Raw genomic sequence first — 22,874 nt, forward strand, 5'->3', positions numbered from 1 at the left:
GTAATTGGATTTACATCCTGGTACACAACAGCTACGACCCATCGCAAGAGCAGTTTACACTTTAAATTATGCCGAACTTACTACAGAATTTAGAAAATACATACTAGCGTAGCACTTGTGACGATATTCACAGCATATATCATAAATAACAGCTAGTAATAAATGCTTTCGCTTCTCTTGAACGTCACGTATACAATGTTACACATACGCGTTATAGAAACACAAGCACGCTGGTTTGTTTTCCCCCACGATTGCCGCCATATTGTCAACTATCGATATCTGCCTTAAGGTCTGATTTATTGTAGGTGGTCTTGACTCCACTGACGATTTATTACCTGGTTTATATGCATGCTAACTTTTATCTTATAATTACTTTGCAGTCGCAGTTCTTCAAATTATTTTGTCTAGTAGACCTGCTATGTAGTGCCACGAGACCCTGCCATGAGACTTCAGCTTTTGCAGTGGGGCAGGTGCTGAAAGAGAGCTCTAATATGTTAGTGCCACTATATGACATAGTCATTTTTGTGACAACTCCTGTTTTATAAATGCCTTTACAGTTGTGGGTGAACAGATCTCTCTTAATATGTAACTTGAACTAGATCACAACATGAATTACTGTACTGATTTGACATTTCAGAAGAGGCTGACAGAATGACAGTTATTATTTATGATCTTCAGTTGTTTGGGCATTGACATTATTGCTCCATGGCTTCCAGTGCACCACCAAGTTGTAACGCCAAATCGTAAGCAGGCCTCCAAGACAGGTGGAGATGTATTTGCCATCACACATTGTTGATATGCTGAGCTGCCATCTTTTACATTCATGCACATATTTGTATTTCAAACCACACTGTTCTTTTATTCTTTAAATAACTATAGGTTTCCCTTTCATTTCAATAATAATAATAATAATAATAATTACCACTTAAAGTACCTTAAACCAAAGTTTTTTAAAGTCAATTATGTGCTGCAGCTAGCTCGGTAAAAGATACACTGAACACACTGTTCAAAATATAGGAATTTCTAATCATACTTTTGCTCATACCTTCTATAAACTAGCAAGCACCTTTCTCATTTCACATTTTATTACTCTATTTGTATGGGATTTCTATGAGCAATCATAGTATTTCACAGAGAATATGAAAAATACTTGTAGTCGAACTGTTTGATCAGGCTATAACTTGGCTACTCAATTGTGACTGCTTTTCCTTTCCTTTTCAGTTATTGATTGCAACAGCTTAAGTTTCTCAAATATATGGAGATTAAAAGAAAAGTTTAGGTCCATCCGTACCATAAGAAGTTACATGCTGACATTTTGATCCACAATCCTCTCAACAAATAACAAATTTCAGATTTGTGATTAGTCAAACATTTGCAGAAAAGTGAATGCAAAGAATCATCAATACCTGGTGTATTTACCTTCAGTTATTTTGGAGAACACTTCAATAGTATGACTAACAGTCACTATACAGCTTCTAACCTCTGTAAAAGCTGCACTTATGCCTTTTCTATGGGTAGCTACTGTGTAAATACCTTTTAGATTTTTCATTGGAAGTGTCCCTTTTTTAATTCCTTTTTAAAAATTGGCCAGGTGTGAGTAGGACTTGCACACTACGAATATAGTTTTGTTCATTTACAGTTCATCCATTCCAGGAATTGAAAATCTCAGTGCTTTATGCCTTTTATCGAGATTGGTACTGGCAAAATATCGGTCCCAGGGACTCCATGACTTTGAAGAATGTTTTAGTTTCAAGTTTGACATCAGGTAACAAATAACAAAATTGGAAATTAACAGTTTTCTGATTCCCCCCCCCCCCCTTTACATTTACTGTGAAACCAAAGTAACTGAACATCCAGAGGACCCAGTCCATTCCACATTAACACATTCAACACCGTTATTGAGCCACCACCAGATTGAATAGTGACTTGTTGACAACTTGGGGGCATGGCTTCATGAGGTCTGTGCCATACTCAAACAATACCATCAGCTCTTATCAATTGGAATAGGGACGCAACTGAGCAGGCTGTGGTTTTCCAGTTGTCTAGGTTCCAACTGATATGGTCATAAGCCCAGAAGAGACACTGCAGGCAATGTCGTGCTGTTAGCAAAGGTACTCGCATTGGTTGTCTGCTGTCATAGCCCATTAACACCAAATTTTGCCACAATGTCCTAACAGGTATGTTCATCATTTGTCTCACATTGATTTCTGTGGTTATTTCACGCAGTGTTGCTTGTCTGTTGGCACTGACGACTCTAAGCAAACGCCGCTACTCTCGGTAGTTAAGTGAAGGCCGTTGGCTACTGCGTTGTTCCTGTTGAGAGGTAATGCCTGAACTGTGGTATTCTTAGCACTCTCTTGACACTGTGGACTGCAGAATACTGAATTCCCTAGGAATTTTCGAAATGGAATGTCCCATATTTCTAGCTCCAACTACCATTCCCTGTTCAAAGTCTGTTAATTCCCATTGTGCAGCCATTATCAAGTTTGAAACCTGTTCATATGAATGACTTCAGTAAAAAATACAGTTCCACCATTGCACTGCCCTTTTATACTTTGAGTACATGATACTGTCTTCATTTGTATATGTGCCTATTACTATCCCATTACTTCTGTCACCTCAGTGTATATGATGTATTATCACCAATTTGCCATTTTACAGTATTTCATTCCTTTTCTACATGATCATTTTGACTAGTTAATCTATCTTGAACCTCTAGTTGCCATTTGAGCAGATTGTGAGTCAATGTTTTCCTCACAAAACTAAGTTTTCTCTTGACAGCCCTGTTCAGCAGTACCTCAGTGACAGTCTGATCCATCCCTTTCCTTAGCCCTGCTTCGAATTTTTCAGTAACTTAATCACCCTTTTCCTTTAGAAATTGCTCTATCTTGCTTTTGAGCTCAGCACACAGATTTTCTAAGCGCAACACTACATGTTTCACTGTGAGCTTCAGGCAGTTTCACTCCAGTTGCAATATGTCAAAACTTTCGGACAAATTTTTTACCTTTTTTGGAAGGCCCTTAATGGTTTCCTGGAAACCTAAAATTTTGGTTTTTGTGTGATCCAAATCAGATCTTAACACTTCTGTTAAGTTGTTAGCCTCTTCTGCTTTCAGCTGTTCGGTTTGATTCGTGACTTGTTCACTGACTCTCTCAATTAGTTGTTTCATAGTAGGATAATCATTAGACATAGTGTCTTGCTAATGATTCATTTAGGATAGGTTACTATTAATGGTTTATTGTTATTGTTGTTGTTTTGAAAAGTCAATGGACATGCTTTTTAATTTTTGCAAATCAGTGCAGGAGAATTTTGTACTGTAGTAACAGATTCATTTGTGAATGTGTTACATTCTCTTCTCTCTCTCTTTATTCATTTAGTCAGTTCCAACTCTTCGTGACCCCATGAACCAAATCACGCTACTTTTTCCTGTCTTGCACTTTCTCCCGTAGACCTTCCAGGTTGGAACACATTGCTTCTGTGATGCCATCGATCCATCTCATCCTCTGACGTCCTCTTCTTCTAGTTCCTTCAATATTCCCCAGCATTAATGTTTTTTCCAGCGAGGCATGCCTTCGCATTGTGTGTCCAAAGTAGGTCAGCTTTTGTTTTAGCATTAGACCTTCCAGAGAGAAATCTGGTTTAATTTGCTCCAATATTGATCTGTTGGTTCTCTTTGCAGTCCATGGAACTCTAAGAAGTTTCCTCCAACACCACAATTCGAAGGAGTCAATTCTTCGCCGTTCGGCCTTTCTAATGGTCCAGGTCTCACATCCATACATCACAACTGGAAAGACCATAGCCCTCACAATACGGAGCTTTGTTGCTAGTGTTATATCTCTGGACCTTATAACCTTGTCAAGGTTTGACATCGCCTGTCTACCGAGCAACAGGCGTCTCCGGATTTCATGGCTGCAGTCGCCGTCAGCAGAGATCTGGGAACCGAGATAACTGAATGTGGTCACTACCTCCATGGTTTCTCCTGCTATATCCCACGAATTGGTAGGTGCAGTTGCCATAATTTTTGTTTTCTTCACATTCAGCATAAGACCGGCCTTTTCACTTTCATCTTTCACCTTCAGTAAGAGTGTTCTCAATTCTTCTTCACTTTCTGCCAACAGGATCGTATCATCCGCGTACCTGAGGTTGTTTACATTTATTCCAGCTATTTTAATTCCTGTTTCTCCTTCATCTAGCCTCGCTTTCCTCATGACATGTTCTGCATACAGATTGAATAAGTACGGTGACAGTATGCAGCCTTGCCGGACCCCTTTCTGAATCTTTATCCATTTCGTTGTTCCATACATAGTTCTCACCGTGGCTTCTTGGTCAAGGTATAAACTCCGTATCAGATGAATGAGGTGATCTGGTACACCCATGTTTTTTCAGTACGTTCCATAATTTGTTGTGATCGACGCAGTCAAAGGCTTTGGCGTAGTCAATAAAGCAGAGGTACACATCTTTCTGGAATTCTTTTTCCATAATCCACCGAATGTTAGCAATTTGATCTCTAGTTCCTCTTCCTTTCCTAAATCCAGCTTGTTCTTCTGGTAGCTCTCGATCTAGATATTGGCGAAGTCTATTTTGTAAGATTTTCAACATAACTTTGCTAGCATGTGAAATAAGTGCGATTGTTCGGTAATCTGAGCATTCTTTAGAACTTTTCTTCTTTGGAATGGGGATGAATACTGATCTTTTCCATTCTTCTGGCCACTGCTGCGTGGTCCATATTTTTTGACATATTGATTGCAGCACTTTCACTGCATCCTTTCCAGTGACTTTAAACAATTCTGCTGGTATTTCATCATGTCCACTAGTTTTGTTATCAGCCATATTTTCAAGGGCCCACTGGATTTCGCTCTCCAAAATATCTGGCTCTAGTTCTAAATTAACATTAACATCAGCAGTAGGAGCCCTGTCATGATGCATGTTACATTATGTACTCCAATAATGGGGCTATAAATAATTGAATCTGGATAAATTACTGGATTCAAATTCATAGTATTAAAACTTGAGCATTAGAATTAGAGGTAATACTGTTGGATTCTGTACATGCATCTGTTTCAGCTGGCAATGTAATACTACTCACCACAGGTGAACCAGCAGTTGTGTTCAAGTTGGCAGACTTGCTATTAACAGTTTGAATATTCACATTTACAGTATTTAGTCTGCCATTTTCAGCAATTGCTGGCGAGTTGCAACTGTAATAAGGGACAATAACTTTCCAAAACCTTATCACTTTTACATAATACAACTGAAAATATTTCAGAGGTTATGTCTGCTGCTCGTTAATGTGTGTAGCAAAAAGTATCTTGGGTAACAGATACTGATCACACTAACCTGTGGCATGTTCTACGCCATCATGCAGAATTTCTACAGATTGTAACTTTAAATACAAAAAAAATCTAAAAGATCTGACTATTTAAGGGAAAAAAGAGGTCTTAGTGCATAGGCAATTTATTACTACTTAAGTGGATCTACCGATTTTAAAAGCATTAAGAGATTCTGATCTCTTTACCTGTTGCTGTATATAGCAACAATTGTTATGCTAGTAAATTTGCAACTCTTTGATATTGAATTCTTTTCCATTCAGAATTTCTTGTATTTTAGAGAGTTGAGTGCTTGCATGTAACAGAAAGGAACAAAAATATTACAGCAGTTACATCATAAAAATAAAGTCCTGTTACAGCCATAGCATAACTCTACCTCTCCAACTGAGATGAAGAGTTACATTGGTGAAGGAAATTATTTGAGGAAGAAGATTTGTTGACTCGTACTTCATTGCCAGGATAACAGGCTCACAATGTCTAATTCACGACTGTGTTAATATTAATTATTAGAAGTGTGCAATAGTAGTACAAGTACAAGTTTATATGCCAACTAGCTCTGCAGATGACGAAAAAATTGATGAAATATATGATGAGATAAAAGAAATTATTCAGATAATGAAGGGAGATGAAAATTTAACAGTCATGGGTGATTGGAATTCGGTAGTAGGAAAAGGGAGAGAAGAAAATGTAGTAGGTGAATATGGATTGGGGATAAGAAATGAAAGAGGAAGAATTTTGCACAGAGCATAACTTAATCATAGCTAACACTTGGTTCAAGAATCATAAAAGAAGAATGTATACATGGAAGAAGCCTGGAGATACTGACAGGTTTCAGATGGGTTATATAATGGTAAGACAGAGATTTAGGAACCAGGTTTTAAATTGTAAGACATTTCCAGGAGCAGGTGTGGACTATGACCACAATCTATTGGTTATGAACTGTAGATTAAAACTGAAGAAACTGCAAAAAGGTGGGAATTTAAGGAGATGGGACCTGGATAAACTGACTAAACCAGAGGTTGTAGAGAGTTTCAGGGAGAGCATAAGGTAACAATTGACAGGAATGGGGGAAAGAAATACAGTAGAAGAAGAATGGGTAGCTTTGAGGGATGAAGTAGTGAAGGCAGCAGAGGATCAAGTATTAAAAAGACGAGGGCTAGTAGAAATCCTTGGGTAACAGAAGAAATATTGAATTTAATTGATGAAAGGAGAAAAAAATAAAAATGCAGTAAATGAAGCAGGCAAAAAAGAATACAAATGTCTCAAAAATGAGATCAGCAGGAAGTGCAAAATGGCTAAGCAGGGATGGCTGGAGGACAAATGTAAAGATGTAGAGGCTTATCTCACTAGGGGTAAGATAGATACTGCCTACAGGAAAATTAAAGAGACCTTTGGATAAAAGAGAACCACTTGTATGAATATCAAGAGCTCAGATGGAAACCCAGTTCTAAGCAAAGAAGGGAAAGCAGAAAGGTGGAAGGAGTATATCGATGGTCTATACAAGGGCAATGTACTTGAGAACAATATTATGGAAATGGAAGAGGATGTAGATGAAGATGAAATGGGAGATATGATACTGTGTGAAGAGTTTGACAGATCACTGAAAGACCTAAGTCGAAACAAGGCCCCAGGAGTAGACAACATTCCATTAGAACTACTGACAACCTTGGGAGAGCCAGTCCTGACAAAACTCTACCATCTGGTGAGTAAGATGTATGAGACAGGCAAAATACCCTCAGACTTCAAGAAGAATATAATAACTCCAATGCCAAAGAAAGCAGATGTTGACAGATGTAAAAATTACCGAACTGTCAGTTTAATAAGTCACGGCTGCAAAATACTAACGCAAATTCTTTACAGACAAATGGAAAAACTGGTAGAAGCCAACATCAGGGAAGATCATTTTGGATTCCGTAGAAATATTGGAACACGTGAGGCAATTCTGACCCTAGGACTTATCTCAGAAAATAGATTAAGGAAAGGCAAACCTACGTTTCTAGCATTTGTGGACTTTGAGAAAGCTTTTGACAATGCTGACTGGAATACTTTCTTTCAAATTATGAAGGTGGCAGGGGTAAAATACAGGGAGCGAAAGGTTATTTACAATTTGTACAGAAACCAGATGGCAGTTATGAGAGTCGAGGTGCATGAAAGGGAAGCAGTGGTTGTGAAGGGAGTGAGATAGGGTTGTAGCCTATCCCCGATGTTATTCAATCTGTATATTGAGCAAGCATTAAAGGAAACAAAAGAAAAATTCGGAGTAGGAATTAAAATCCATGGAGACTAGTTAAAAATTTTGAGTTTCGCGGATGGCATTATAATTCTGTCTGAGACAGCAAAGGACTTGGAAGAGCAGTTGAACGGAATGGTCAGTGCCTTGAAAGGAGGATATAAGATGAACATCAACAAAGGCAAAATGAGGATAATAGAATGTAGTAGAATTAAGTCGGGTGATGCTGAGGGAATTACATTAGGTAAACAGACACTTAAAGTAGTAAAGGAGTTTTGCTATATGGGGAGCAAAATAACTGATGATGGTTGAAGTAGAGAGGATATAAAATGTAGACTGGCAATGGCAAGGAAAGCGTTTCTGAAGAAGAGAAATTTGTTAACATCGAGTATAGATTTAAGTGTCAGGAAGTCGTTTCTGAAAGTATTTGTATGGAGTGTAGCCATGTATGGAAGTGAAACGTGGACGATAACTAGTTTGGACAAGAAGAGAATAGAAGCTTTCGAAATATGGTCCTACAGAAGAGTGCTGAAGATTAGATGGGTAGATCACATAACTAATGAAGTGTTGAATAGAATTGGGGAGAAGAGTAGTTTGTGGCACAGCTTGACTAGAAGAAGGGATCGGTTGGTAGGACATGTTCTGAGGCATCAAGGCATGACCTATTTAGTATTGGAGGGTAGAAATGGTAGAGGGAGACCAAGAGATGAATACACTAAGCAGATTCAGAAGGATGTAGGTTGCAGTAGATACTGGGAGATGAAGAAGCTTGCACAGGACAGAGTAGCATGGAGAGCTGCATCGTACCAGTCTCAGGACTGAAGACCACAACAACAACAACAATGAATCATTTAATGTATCGTTACAACATCCCTGGTACCATCAAAGACTGATAATTATGTATATTAACAATAAAATAAAAGGATAGTTCCTACTCACCGGATAGCAGAGATGCTGAGTTACAGAAATGCACAACAAAAAGATTGTCGCACAATTAGCTTTCGGCCATCAAGGCCTTGTCAAAATTACACACACACACACACACACACACACACACACACACACACACACACACCGACCACAGTCTCTGTCAGCTGGTGCCAGACTGCGAGGAGCAGGCCATTAAGGGAGAGGCAACCAGGTGGGGGTAAGGAGAAGGCTGTGGTGGGGAGGGGGAAGGATAGCAGAGTATGGGTGGGGGATGGTAAAGTGCTGCTGGAAGCTTGCAGAGATGAATGCAAAGTGGGGTAGCTATTTGCAGGCGGGAGGTTACACAAAAGTGTGTGTGGGGGGGGGGGGGGCGTAGTTTGAAAGGAGAGAAGTAAAAAGACTGGTGTGTTGGTGGAATAGAGGGCTGTGTAGTTCTGGAATGGGAAGAGGGAAGGGCCTAGATGGGTAAGGACAGTGAGCGACGAAGGTTGAGACCAGAAATATTATGGGAATGTAGGGTATATTGCAGGGAGAGTTCCCATCTGTCCAATTACGAAAAGCTGGTGTTGGTAGGAAGGATCCAGATGGCACAGGCTGTGAAGTGAAGCAGACATTGAAATGAAGCAAGTCTTGTTGAGCAGTGCACTCAGCATGAGGATTGTCCAGTTGTTTCTTGGCCACAGTTTGCTAGTGGACATTCACATGGAGACAGAGCTTGTTGGTTGTCATCCCCACGTAGAATGCAGCACAGTGTTTGCAGCTTAGCTTGTAGATCACATGACTGGTTTCGCAGGTAGCCCCCCCCCCCCCCCCCCCTTTGATGGGATAGACTGTGTTGTTTGTGACAGAACTGGAGTAGGTGGTGGTGGTGGAAAGATGTATGGATCAGGTCTTGCATCTAGGTCTGTGACAGGAATATGAGCCATGAGGCACAAGGTAGGGAACAGAGATTGTGTAGGGATGGATGAGTATATTGTTTAGGTCTGGTGGAAAGCAGAATACCACTCTGGGAGGAGTAGGAAGGATAGTGGGCAGAACATTTCTCATTTCAGGACATGACAGGAGGTAGTTGAAACCCTGGCGGAGAATGTAGTTCAGTTGCTCCAGTCCTGGATGGTACTGAGTCACGAGGGTAATGCTCCTCTGTGGCTAGATGGTGGGACTTTGGGTGGTGTTGGGTAACTAAAAAGATAAGGCACAGGAGATATGTTTTTGTACAATGTTGCGATCTGTAACGGCCTCAGTGATACCCGACGTATATTTTGAGAGGGACCGCTCATCACTCCAGATGCGATGGCCACAGGTGGCTAAGCTGTGCGGAAGGGGCTACCTACTATTCAAAGGGTAGCGCCTGTATTTGTGGAGGTAATGTTGGTGGTTGGTAGATTTGATATGGACAGAGGTACTGATATAGCTGTCTTTGAGGAAGATAGCTTGATGGATTGAGTAGGACCAGGTGAAGTGAATGGGAGAGAAGGTGTCAAGATTCTGGAGGAGTGTGGATAGGGTGTCCTCACCCTCAATCCAGATCATGTTTAGGAAATTTCCCTAGATGGCCCATGAATAGGTTGGCATAAGATGGTACCACATGGGTGCCCATAGCTGTACCTCAGACTTATTTGTAGGTAATGCCTTCAAAGGAGAGGGTAATTGTGGGTGAGGATACAGTTGCTCATGGCGGCTAGGAAGGAGGTAGTTGGTTTGGAATCTGTAAGACCACGGGCATTAGTGATATTAATGTAAAGGGAGGTGGCATCAGTAGCTCATTTCCTGCTCCCACCTTTGACTTCAACAGTCTACTACCTCTACAACAACTTCTAAACCTCCCCCATGTCCCCTCTTAGCTGACAAACCCTGTTTCGCATACGTACTACATTTACCCCATCCTGCAAAACTCCCTCTCACCACCACACAGAATCCGGAACCTAAACAGACCTGAAGCACAATCATGAACATTTCCTCCAAAAGCCTAAGCCTTACCGAAGTAGCAATCCTTTCCAAAAGCCTCACCTTTTGCCCAACCCCGAAATTCAGTCATGCAGGACTTGTTGAAGACCTTGTCTCCTTCTCCCAGTCCCTACAGTGGAAACACTTTTTTGCCACCAACCCTACCTACTGAACCAAAGACCAATCTTGAACTCTGCCGGACTCAGTTTACTCCTTCATCTAAGTGTGATCCAGCCCCACAGCCCCCAAATCACCCCCTGTTAACTTTCCACAATTTCTTAATCTTGAACCTTGCCCCACCATTATTCCCCAAACACCTTGACATAGAAACCAACTTTAAATCCACAGAAAGATGTGCAGTCCACCACCTAAAACCTGATTCCGACTGTATTATCCTACCTGCTGACAGAGGCACTGTTGTTTTGAACCACAAGGAATACCTGCCAGAAGGACTCCACCAGCTCTCAGTTACATCCACCTATATATCCTGCCACAGTGATCCCATTCCAGAAATCCAGTAGTAGTCTCTACTCAAATCTTTAGGCCCACCCCAGAACCTCTCCCGGAGTCCATCTCTCTCTTCAACCCTACCATTCCCCACACTCCTACCTTCCACATATTTCCTTAAGTCCATAAACCCAACCGCCCAGGACACCTCATTGTGGCCAATTACTGTGCCCCCACACGGAGAATCCCTGATCTCGTTGACCAACACCTTCAGCCTGTTACCTGAAACCTCCCTCCTACCATTTCCTCCACTGACTCTCCACAGTTCCTGTCCCTTTACCACACAGTGCCCTGCTTGTCACTATTGATGCCACCTCGCATAACACTAACATCCCTAATGTCCATTGCCTTGAACACTACCTTTCCCAAGGCCTGACAGATTCCAAACCAACCACCTCCTTCCTAGTCACCATGACCAACTACATCCTCACTCACAATTACTTCTCCTTTGAAGGCATTACCTACAAACAAATCCGAGGCACCATCTTATGCCAACCTGTTCATGGGGCATCTAGGAAAATCCTTCCTAAACACCCAGAATCCCAAACCCTTCACCTGCTTCAGATTCATTGATGACTTCTTTGTGATCTGGATCAAGGGTGAGGACACCCTATCCACATTCCTCCAGAGCCTTGACACCTTCTCCCCCATTCACTTCATCTTGTCCTACTCAACCCATCAAGCCACTTTCCTCAAAGTTGACCTCCACTTCAAAGATGGCTTTATCAGTAACTCTGTCCATATCAAACCTACCAACCACCAGCAATACCTCCACTTTGACAGTGCCACTCATCTCACACCAAGAATTCCCTTCCACACAGCCTACCCACCTGTGGCAGTCGCATTTGGAGTGATGAGCGGTCCCTCTTGAAATATACTGAAGGTCTCACTGAGGCTGCTACAGATCGTACATGCCCTCTCAACCTCATACAAAAGCAGATCTCCCATGCCTTATCTTTCTAGTTACCCAAAACCTCCCAAAGTCCCACCGTCCAGCTACAGAGCAGCATTCCTCTCATGACTCGGTACCACGCAGGACTGGAACAACTGAATTACGTTCTCTGCTAGAGTTTTGACTATGTCTCATCATGCCCTGAAATGAAAAATGTCCATAAAGATCACCTATCCACAGGCCTATCTGTCAAATCAGTCATGTCAGCTAAGCTGCAACTAGTGTGCTGCATTCTACGTGGGCATGACAACCAACAAGCTGTCTGTCTGCATGAATGGCCACCGACAAACTATGGCCAAGAAACAACTGGACCATCCTGTTGCTGAGCATGCTGCCCAACATGACTGCCTTCATTTCAATGACTGCTTTACAGCCTGTGCTATCTGGATCCTTCCCACCAACATGAGCTTTTCTGAATTGCACAGGTAGGAACTCCCCTCTCTCTACATTCCCAAAACCCACCTGGTCTCAGCCTTCAGTAGTTATTGTTCTTACTCATCCAGCCCTCTTCCTGTTCCCATTCCAGCACAACACAGCCTTCTGTTTCACCAATGCACCCAGTCTTTTACTTTCTCTCCTTTTCCATTAACCTCTCCCCCGCTGCCCTCTCCCTCTGTCCAACCTTCTGAATGCACCTAGCTGTCCCAGTCTCCACCTCGTCCCAGCATGCTCTCAGTAGCACTTTACCATTCCCCATCCCTACTCTGCTATTCCTCCTCCTCCCCACACCGGCCTTCTCCTGAACCCCCACCCGGTTGCCTCTCCCATAATGCCCTGCTGCTTGTAGTCTGGCTCCAGCTGCCAGAGACTGTGGTCGTGTGTGTGTGTGTGTGTGTGTGTGTGTGTGTGTGTGTGTGTGTAGGTTGTCCAACTCAGTATCTCACTTATATGGTAAGTAGCAACTATCCTTTTCATTATATTGTTACATTTTGTCTTGGTATTTCCATTGTTTAATTAGGTACATTAGATACACAGCAAACTCTAAACTTCTGCAGCTCTCTTATTATTTTAGAACGTAGCTGCTGCTGGAATTGATTGTAGAAAGCCTGTTAGGGCATTCCCTGGAGGTAAATCAGACTGAAGTTGTAAGTTGTCTAGTAGAGTTGCATTCTTAGCTTGAAAAGTTGATATAGCATTACACACAATAGCTCAGTTTATGAGATCTAAGTTTGAGCCCTGGTCTGCCAATTGTAATCTGCTGTGATGGTTCACGGCACAGTCTGCTGTGTAGTGAATGTTCCACTTTGTACCTCTCAAGGCTACAAGGCTATTGTAGTGCTTTCCAAATATTCTTCCCCCCCCTCCCCTCACACACACACACACACACACACACACACACACACCTTGTACCCACTGCTAAATTAGGAAGTTAGGTCGACACTTGAAAACTTGAGTTAGTAGCTCCACTCCCCCCCCCTCTCTCCCCCTCTCCTCTATCCCCCCTCTCTCCCCTCTATCTCTCTCCTTCCCCTCTCTCCCCCTCTATCTCTCTCCTTCCCCTCTCTCCCCCTCTATCTCTCTCCTTCCCCTCTATCCCCCCTCTCCCCTCTATCTCTCTCCTTCCCCTCTCTCCCCTCTATCCCCCCTCTCTCCCCTCTATCCCCCCTCTCTCCCCCCTCTCTCCCCCCTCTCTCCCCTCTACATCTCCTTCCCCTCTCTCCACCCCCACCCCTGCACTACCTTAGTTCAACTGTGGCTGCAGTAAACTGACATGATTGATCTATACACAACTAACAGTTCAGAAAGTTTGTATGACCTTATTATGTCAGTCATTAGGACTCTTGTTGAATATTTTTATTCCATTTTCTGCTTCCTACTCAAGCATTGTGTGATGAAGCAAAGTGATGCAGCAAAACATACTCAGATATTTGTATAAGGGATTTTGGATCAAAATCTGGTGTGACTGTACTGGATTTTTTGTGATTTCTGTAATTGATTTGCAGTGGAATTGTTCATTAAGTGAAGCCACAGTCATTTCCTTAACTCATGAGGATGGATAAGTACCCTACTTTTGGTTGGAGTCAAGTGTTATCAGCAGTGAAACAGTAACACAGTGATACAAAAATGGATAAACAAATTGAATTTGGGAAAGAAAGTATCAGAGATATGCATGAAGTAAATTAAGGAAACTGTAGAAAAAATGGTGGAATTTAAACGTAAATGTTACTGAATACAAGTCAGGTCTCTTAACACTATTGTACCTGATATGGTGGTCTGTTTCTAACATTTTAACAGCTGATTAAATTAAATGTGATTACATGCTCCTAATCCCTCCGCCCCCCCTCCCAACTCCACCTTCTCCCCTTCCCAACCTGACTCTTTCAAAGACAGAAGTCTTGTTTTAACTAAACATTACTTTTATTTAAGTGGGTACGTTAGTGTCTAATTTAGGCAACTGCTGTGACCTGACACTTTCTGGGAAGTACATCTTGTCTCTTAGTGACGATGCAGAAACACTTCTCTCTCGTACAGAAAATATTCCTGAATAATTCAGATACTGTACTTCAGAGATGTTGAATATTTGAATTGTCATTTTATTTATTAACTCTAAGCTTCAGTATGTTTTTCTACAGTGCATTAACATTGCACCCTCTGTTGTGTTCCAGGTATTTACAATGAGCTTGTGTGGCGAAAAATTTGTTGTTGGAACAGCAGGACGAAAAGTGTATGTTTGGGACTTACGTAATATGGGTTATGTACATCAGAGAAGAGAATCAAGTTTAAAATACCAGACAAGATGCATCCGATGCTTCCCAAACAAACAGGTAGGTGTTAAATATATAAGAAAGTATATATAACACTGGATAATTGGATGGATTACACACACACACACACACACACACACACACACACCATTTTTCAATTTTTATGTGGAAAGATTTATTGGACCATCCTGATTATCATTGGAGTAGATCAAATTCTCGATTTGTGCCATCTCCGTCTTGCACAGTGTTTATAGTACAGTAATAATGTGCACCCTGTTTTATGGCCTGTCTTCCCTGTTACTTGCATTTTTATTAGATTGCCACCATGTTTTTTGTACTTATTTCCTCATTTAATCATCATACTCTGGTTCATTCCTGAGTGTTAGACAACTAGCTCTGTGTATGGAGTAGTATTCTTTTAATTTGTGAGTAGAATTAAAAATTTTTATTTGTTTGCAATATTATAAGATAGTCATTTGTATTCAGTTTGTGTGAGAAACTGCAATTAGTTCATGGAAACCACTTCTGGCTCTAAAAATCTTTCTGTGGTGCCTATATTTATATCTGGTATTTGCATAATATTTACCAGATTTTTGTGTGTGTGTGTGTGTGTGTGTGTGAGAACCCTGTATCTGAGTGTGTGTGTGTGTGTGTGTGTGTGTGAACCCTGTATCTGATTGTAAGTATATTACCCCTTAGTGTTGACAATAACATGAAAGACTTTCAAGTAGATTGAAGGGTTTTAGGACTTCAGCTTCTTCAATGAGATCTTACTTATAGGGTAAGTAAATGACTGTGGCAGTCGCAGAAAATTTTTGAAAATAAAGGGAAACAAGAGTCACTCATATTTCCAGATGTAGACACACACTTGGCAGTTGTAGAAAGCCAAAAATAGATAGTGAAGAAAAACATCCAACTTTATTCTTTGTGTGCCCTTTGTTACTGATGTCTGATTACCTATAGATCTGACAGTTACTTATTAATGTGCTCTCTCAATATAGTTCTTGGTCTTGCCTGTTAACTGTAATTAGAAACTATTGAAGGATCCTCACATCACTGATGCAAACCTTCATCTTTCCTAAATTATCATTCCAGAATACACTGACAATAACTATTTCTATGATTTGGACCAACTCATTTCATTGCACTGTTCCATAGGACTTCTGAGTAAGTTTTGTGACACCATATACAGACTTGGCTTAAAGTTGTCTTCTGAATTGTTAATAAATTTGCAGTGATTACTGCAGATGTTAAGATGTTCTTGCTTTATAACATTCGTCTGTTAACTATCTCACTCACTGGCATTGTCGCCACTTCTTGGCCATGTCCTTCCCTCTGAGACCCATAATATTTTTGATAGGCTTATTACTGATGATTTTATGTCAGCTACAAAACACATATATGCTCTTGCTAACAAAAATGTAGCTGCTCATCATACAATATGGCTCTAATGAACTACATTTACCCAACTGTAAGATGAAGTTTTTTCCCAACTTGGTCCCTCAGTAAAATACAGGATCATCTTAAATTCACAGATTAAACTACTATTGCTGAGGTCTATGTTTTTACATTGTTTAATAGATTAATATAGGGGTCATCTTACATTTGGGTCATTCTGTGTCAATTCAACATAGCTCTCCACGTGACCATCTTAGATTTTTTTCAAATTTGGTGCATACAATGATACAGACAAGAGATGGAAAACTACCAGTTTGCAGAGGTTTGTGACAATTATGAAAGTTGCAGTTCTGCGAAATTTGGAAATACTGTGAAATTTGCATGTGTCTGCCTCACACCCAAACCTCCACATGTCAGATACTCAGATCACTACCAAACATTGTGTGTGGATGGAGTATCAACCAAAATGCCGATTTAGTTCATGCTGTGTGTGTCGTCCAGTAGAACATGCATAAACAGCAATTAAAAGTAACACTAGAACTATGAAGCACAGGAAAGGCATATCTGTGATTCATAGTTTTTTAGATGTTGTGGGTGAACGGTAGAGCATTAGGTCATCGTACCAAAGATCCCTCATTCAAACACCACTGAAGACAATCTGTTGTAACTGTATATCGTGAAACAGTTGTATGGGAGAACATTTTCATGGCGTGTAAAAGGACTTTCCGGAGTTATAGTAATGCCCTTTTGGCTCTCTCTTTTTGCTTCGTTAGCTACGAGAAGCAAACCTGTAGAGCACATTTGTATAAATGGGCATGGTGTTCTGTTGGACATATGTAACAGAACAGACACCACTCATGATGAAGCAGCTAGTGCATTTCTAATTCCAGAGAATAAATATAAACAGTCGGAACAATAGAATAAAGAAACAATTGCATTACACACATGGAAGTATTAATAGTCCCATATAACACTTTCACACATAATGCAGTAAAAAAACAGTTGTCATCATTGGGGTATGAACCCAGGACCCTTGGTACAATGATCTAATGCTCTACTAACTTCCCCATAGAAGCTGTACGTATTAGTTGCTCGCAGTACTGATTTTCTTGTACTTCGTAGTTCTGGTGTTACTTCTAATTAATGTTTATGCCCGTTCTGCTGGACCACAGCACATAGTACAAACTAAATTGGAGTTTTGGTTGATACTTGATTGACATAAAACGTTTGGTAGCTATCTGAGTGTCTGACATCTGGAGGTTTGGGTGTCGGCATAAATGATTATAATTCTGATTCTGATATAGTAATAAAACTTGTCTAATTGAAAAGCTAATGAGTAGAGCTTTCCATTGATATGCAACATGGTGGGTTTCTAAGAATTTTCACATTTAAGTTCATTGATCTTAAATTGTGATCTTGAATATCTCAGCACATTCCACCTTCAGTTTTTTTGGAAAAAAAATTATTGTATTGCCCCAATATGCCAGTATAAATCTGGTAAATATCTGTATAGCACACCAAAGGCATCATGACTAAAAATTTATTTCGTCTACATAACTACAGTAACTAAATGCAGTAAGCAACTATGTATCCATGGGTATCCCCCCCCCCGCCCCCCCAGAACAGCAGCAATAGCAGTCACTATTATTCTGACAAATTGGTGAAAGTATCTTGCTGTGTACAGCCAATCAGAGACTTTTGTTTCAGCTAGACATTGTTAACTTGTTTCATGGCTGTAACTTACTTACTTAAACTGTGCTCTGTACATTGCTGTGTAGTATTCAGCAGGGGGGGGGGGGGGAGTAAAGAAAAAGATCATTTCAGGTCAAAGTTCTAGTGCAGCAGTCCATTTATAAAATCAGCTCATGCAAGAGTACAGAAGAATTAGAGGAATGTTCAGGAGTGGATGGTAAGAAAAAGGGTCCTAATATATTGTTAGGTGGAAAAATTGCAGCAGATGTAGAAAGGAAAAACCACAAAGCTCATTAACCCCTGCAGGTGTTGCCTCAGCTGTACTACGTACTTTGTGTAGATTCTTAAAATGGCCTACACATATAACTAAATATTCACACTGTCCCCATTTGGCAAAGACATCATGTAGAGGTATCAGTAAATTAACAGAAAGTTGAAGGGTAAACTGTCAATTATTTTATGTACTGCTGCCCAATACAGAAACAGAAACCAGGAAGACTTTGAATGGCTTTTTTTTTTTTTTCACATGGTAAAGGACCTTGTGTTGTGCTTGCAGGCACTGTAAAGAGACTAGCCATACTTACCAGCCTCAAGTGACCTCATGAAAACCATATTTTGACGCAACAGTTGTTTCAATGTTGCAAAGAAATATTCCTTCATGGGTCTTCGACTATACGTCAGTTTCCAGTTATGACTAAGACATTACCAAGCTGAAGCAACATTTCAAGAATACAAGATACAAGTAGGATTCTGTTTAACTGTAAGTTCCATTGCATAATACCTATTAATAAAAGTATAATAAAAACAGACACATATTCTTCTTCTGTAGTGAACAGAGTGGAGTCAATGATTGATATGTGGAAACAAATGCTGTTAACAGACAGGCATGGATTTGTTGCCAGTATGTATGACAGTCATTGGTGGGTTGCATATGTCTTAACAAAGTTATGAAGGAACAAATGAAGTACAGGCCAGCTTCTTGCATCCACGTGGACCATCTCCATCATTTGTGTTTCTTTCCACAGCAGACTCTTGTGTTTTCAGAAGATGTGACATTCACACAAGACTAGATCCAGTGACACTACTAGAAGGACATACTCTTTCCCTGCATCGATCTGATGAACATTAACAATTTAATTGGAGACTTGTAAAACAAGGTGTAACCACATTGTATTGCCTTTTCATTGAAGCTACACTGTAAATTGTTCATAATATCACTACAGTAATATAAACATTATTTTTGTACAACATTACTTATGAATTGTATTTTTTAATAATTTCTGTTTTATATTGATGTGCTACGTTCTGCATTTTTATATTGTACTGATTCTGACAAAATAATGTTTTGAGCATGATGCCTTTGATGTGGCATCTTGATATTTGCCATGTTTATGGTAGCATATTGGAGCAGTATATCTTTTTTTATAAAAAGGAATAAAGTGGGATGTTTTGAGATATTAGAGGTCAAAGGTTAAGGTCAGTGATTTTGAATTTGAAAGTTCTTAGAAACCCATCATGCTGCATCTCAGTGTAAAGATCTACTCATTAGATTTTCAGTGTCAGAAGTTTCATTGCTGTATTTGGATTAGATGTCCCTCTCTTGCCCTTTCTGTGTACCTCCTTCCCCTCCTAACTGCCCTCTCTTTTCTTCCTTTTTACTCCCATTTTACTTGAAAATCTTTCCGCTGTCATCCATTCCACCATTATATTTGTACTGCTCTTTTTTACACGTGTATTTGTGTTTACTTTTTTTTATATTAGATCTACTTTCCATTATGATGAACAGTGAAGACACCATTCATGTAACTGCCATTTGAGACTATACATAGGACCTTACTTCATCTTTCTCCCTCTATCACTTTTCCCCCCATCTTGTGGTTGCTAACCACTGACCACTTGAGAGGAACCCTTTTCTTAATTGCTGTGAAATCTGATTCATATCTGATATTCTATTATTGTTTTCTGTCTATACTACATCATATTTGTCACCCCCACCAAGCACCTAGCACTTCTCCTGGTTTCTCTCTTCCTGTGCCTTTGTTTGTGACCATTTCTTTATATTTCTGTAGTTATCAATGGAATAATGTTCAGTTCTGTAAACATATGTAGGACTACAAAATTGTTGAGGCTTTCGTGGCCACTTGTTGACAAACTGCCTATTGGCTTCTGTCTCGGGTTCTTCGGCCGACGTTCATCTAATGATTTTTCTGACGTTTCGCCAGCACGAGTGGCTGGCATTGTCAAAGCTTCACCCTCCATTGCCGGTGGTGAACTGGAGCCGAGCTCGCGGGCGCAGACTATATGTACCTGGCGCGCCAACGTCCGAGGGCTTCTCCGCGGTCATTTCCGGTGCGGTTCTGAAACTTGCACCAAACGACATCCTGGTCAGCTTTGATGTTGTTTCGTTATTTACGAAAGTGCCACTCAGTGACGCTCTGGAGCACATCGGTTCCATTTTCCCGCTAGACATCAGAAAGCTCTTCCATGCATGTCTCACCACGAGCTATTTCACGTGGAATGGCGACTTCTACGAACAGCTGGAAGGCGTCGCCATGGGTAGTCCTCTCAGTCCAGTGGTGGCCAACTTCTTCATGGAACAATTCGAAGCACAGGCACTGGACTCGGCCACTTGCAAACCTAAGGTGTGGTACAGGTACGTCGATGATACTTTCGTGGTGTGGAGCCATGGTGAAGAACAGCTCGGTGACTTCCTAAGACACTTGAACAGCCTCCATGCCAACATAACATTTACCATGGAAGTAGAAAAGGACAAGAAACTGCCATTTCTAGATGTGCTGGTCACAAGGAACGGCGAAAACCTGGGACACAGCGTGTATCGAAAACCGACTCACACGGACCGATACCTGCACAAACTGTCAAACCACCACCCGAGCCAGAAAAGGGGCATGATTAGTACGCTCGTAACGAGAGCAGGACGAATATGTGAGCCGCAACACCTCAAACGAGAAATGCAACACCTGGAAACAGTCCTGAGGAGCAATGGGTACTCCACAAATTATATTAGAAGTGTAACTGAGCCAAACACTCGGCGAAGTAAGGAACCAGAAAAAGAAATGTCGGGTACGGCCTTTCTGCCATACATTCCCAGAGTGACGGACAGAATCGGCCGTATATTGCGCAAACATGGCGTAAAGACGATCTTCAAACCGACAAGGAAGATCAAAGAGTGTCTTAGATCGGCGAAGGAGAAAAGAGACCCACTTTCAATGTCGGGAATATACCGCATACCATGCACATGCGGAAAAGTTTATGTCGGGATGACTGGACGATCTATTAACACCAGGATCAAGGAGCATAAGCGACATTGCAGGTTGGGGCAGGTGGAGAAATCGGCCGTGGCAGAACACGCACTGAATGAGACCGACCACGTAATAAAATTCGCCGACACGGAAGTTCTGGCTGTAGAGAACCACTATCACACGCGCTTGTTCAGAGAAGCTGTAGAAATACAAAAACACGCGAACAGTTTGAACAAGAAAGAGGAAAGCCTTAAGGTCAACGGATCCTGGCTTCCCGTACTGCAGCGAACGACCGTCGCAGGTAGCAAGAGGAGAACCGCACCGGAAATGACCGCGGAGAAGCCCTCGGACGTTGGCGCGCCAGGTACATATAGTCTGCGCCCGCGAGCTCGGCTCCAGTTCACCACCGGCAATGGAGGGTGAAGCTTTGACAATGCCAGCCACTCGTGCTGGCGAAACGTCAGAAAAATCATTAGATGAACGTCGGCCGAAGAACCCGAGACAGAAGCCAATAGGCAGTTTGTCATATGTAGGACTGTTTAGTTGTGATAGTCATGACCGTTTTTGAACATGTTTTGACAAATAGAGATTTTCACTAAACAGTTATAATTATTTATACTATCATAACAAATTTAACTTGAAAGACAGTCACAAGAAACACACTCACAATTTTTATGTTTGCTCAAAACTGTGAAAAAGATGCTTCTTTTATGAGTGTCAAGATGAAATTGTGATGGTTACCAATGTAATTTTAGCATCAAGTCCAATTTGCCATAATCTCATTTAATACTGTCCTTTGTAGTTTTCTCTCAACATACTGACTTGAGGCACCATTACACCAAACCAGCTTCCACTCTTTATTATGTTAGCAATTTTGTGGTGGAAGTGTAATACATAAGTGTGGTATCCTCACCATGTGTGTATGAAGGCCTGCCGGACGATATGGAAATTGGTGACAGCCATTAGGTGTCTTGGCAACATCTGCAGGTGCTGCTGACACCGCCGTAAGTGCTGCTGCCTAGACATGCCCTCTGTGCCGGTGTCTCGCTTCCCACGCCCGGGTTCCCGGGTTCGATTCCCGGCGGGGTCAGGGATTTTCTCTGCCTCGTGATGACTGGGTGTTGTGTGATGTCCTTAGGTTAGTTAGGTTGAAGTAGTTCTAAGTTCTAGGGACTGATGACCACAGATGTTAAGTCCCATAGTGCTCAGAGCCATTTTGTGCCGGTGTATTGACACCCATGGTTTCCCTTTAAAGCCGGCAACATAGTGATCCTGCAATCAGTTGTAGTTTTTCTGCACTACAGTATTGATCCTGCTACAAATCGCTGTCTTGGTTCTGAATTAACTACATCTTTATTTTCAATCCTGGTTTGCTCACTGGCCTTGTTATTCTGTTGTGCCATCTCCATTGTCTGTCCTTTTGTCACGTTGTCCACCTGTTGCTCTTTGGTGGCGTGCTGTCGACTCTCTTGGCCAGTTGCCGATCCTCTACTTGTTCCTGAGTCATTCCCAGATTTGTCTGATTCTGGTCTATCTAAATGGTGATTAGATAAAAATGATAGCTGTGTTCCTTAACACTAAACTCGTGAAACAGCAAGAGAAACAGTTGCTCCAACAGCATTTTAAGCAACAGCAGTTCCAACAACAGTTCCAACTTCTATCAAATTGGTTACAGGTTCAAGGTTCCCAACCAATTTAGGTTGTGCTCAGTTCCCAGCCGGAGTGCCTCCTGCCCTGTTTCCGCCACTTAACAATGCAGAGAAGGATTGGGTCATGTATTTCTAGTGGCTGAAATGGCACTTCCCTGATTTTCAGGTTTTGGATGATGCTCTCCAATGGTTGCTCTTCCTTTCTTAGGCTCCCCCTTAAACATAGAGATGCAGTGCCCTGTTTCTGCCAAGAGTGACCTTTTTCTGTCTCTTTATG

General features: G+C 41.3%; 1 protein-coding gene across 2 annotated transcripts in view; it reads left to right on the forward strand.

Annotated features, from left to right (window-relative positions):
* The window catches only part of LOC126259496 (mitotic checkpoint protein BUB3), an 80,725-nt gene that overhangs the window by 41,891 nt on the left and 15,960 nt on the right, over positions 1–22,874 (forward strand). For both annotated transcript variants that reach the window (XM_049956343.1, XM_049956344.1), the window contains exon 5: positions 14,500–14,658. In XM_049956343.1, coding sequence (XP_049812300.1) covers positions 14,500–14,658 — 159 coding nt within the window. The remainder of the gene's footprint in view (positions 1–14,499; positions 14,659–22,874) is intronic.

Source organism: Schistocerca nitens, chromosome 5 (genome assembly GCF_023898315.1).
Source record: "Schistocerca nitens isolate TAMUIC-IGC-003100 chromosome 5, iqSchNite1.1, whole genome shotgun sequence".
NCBI lineage: Eukaryota > Metazoa > Arthropoda > Insecta > Orthoptera > Acrididae > Schistocerca > Schistocerca nitens.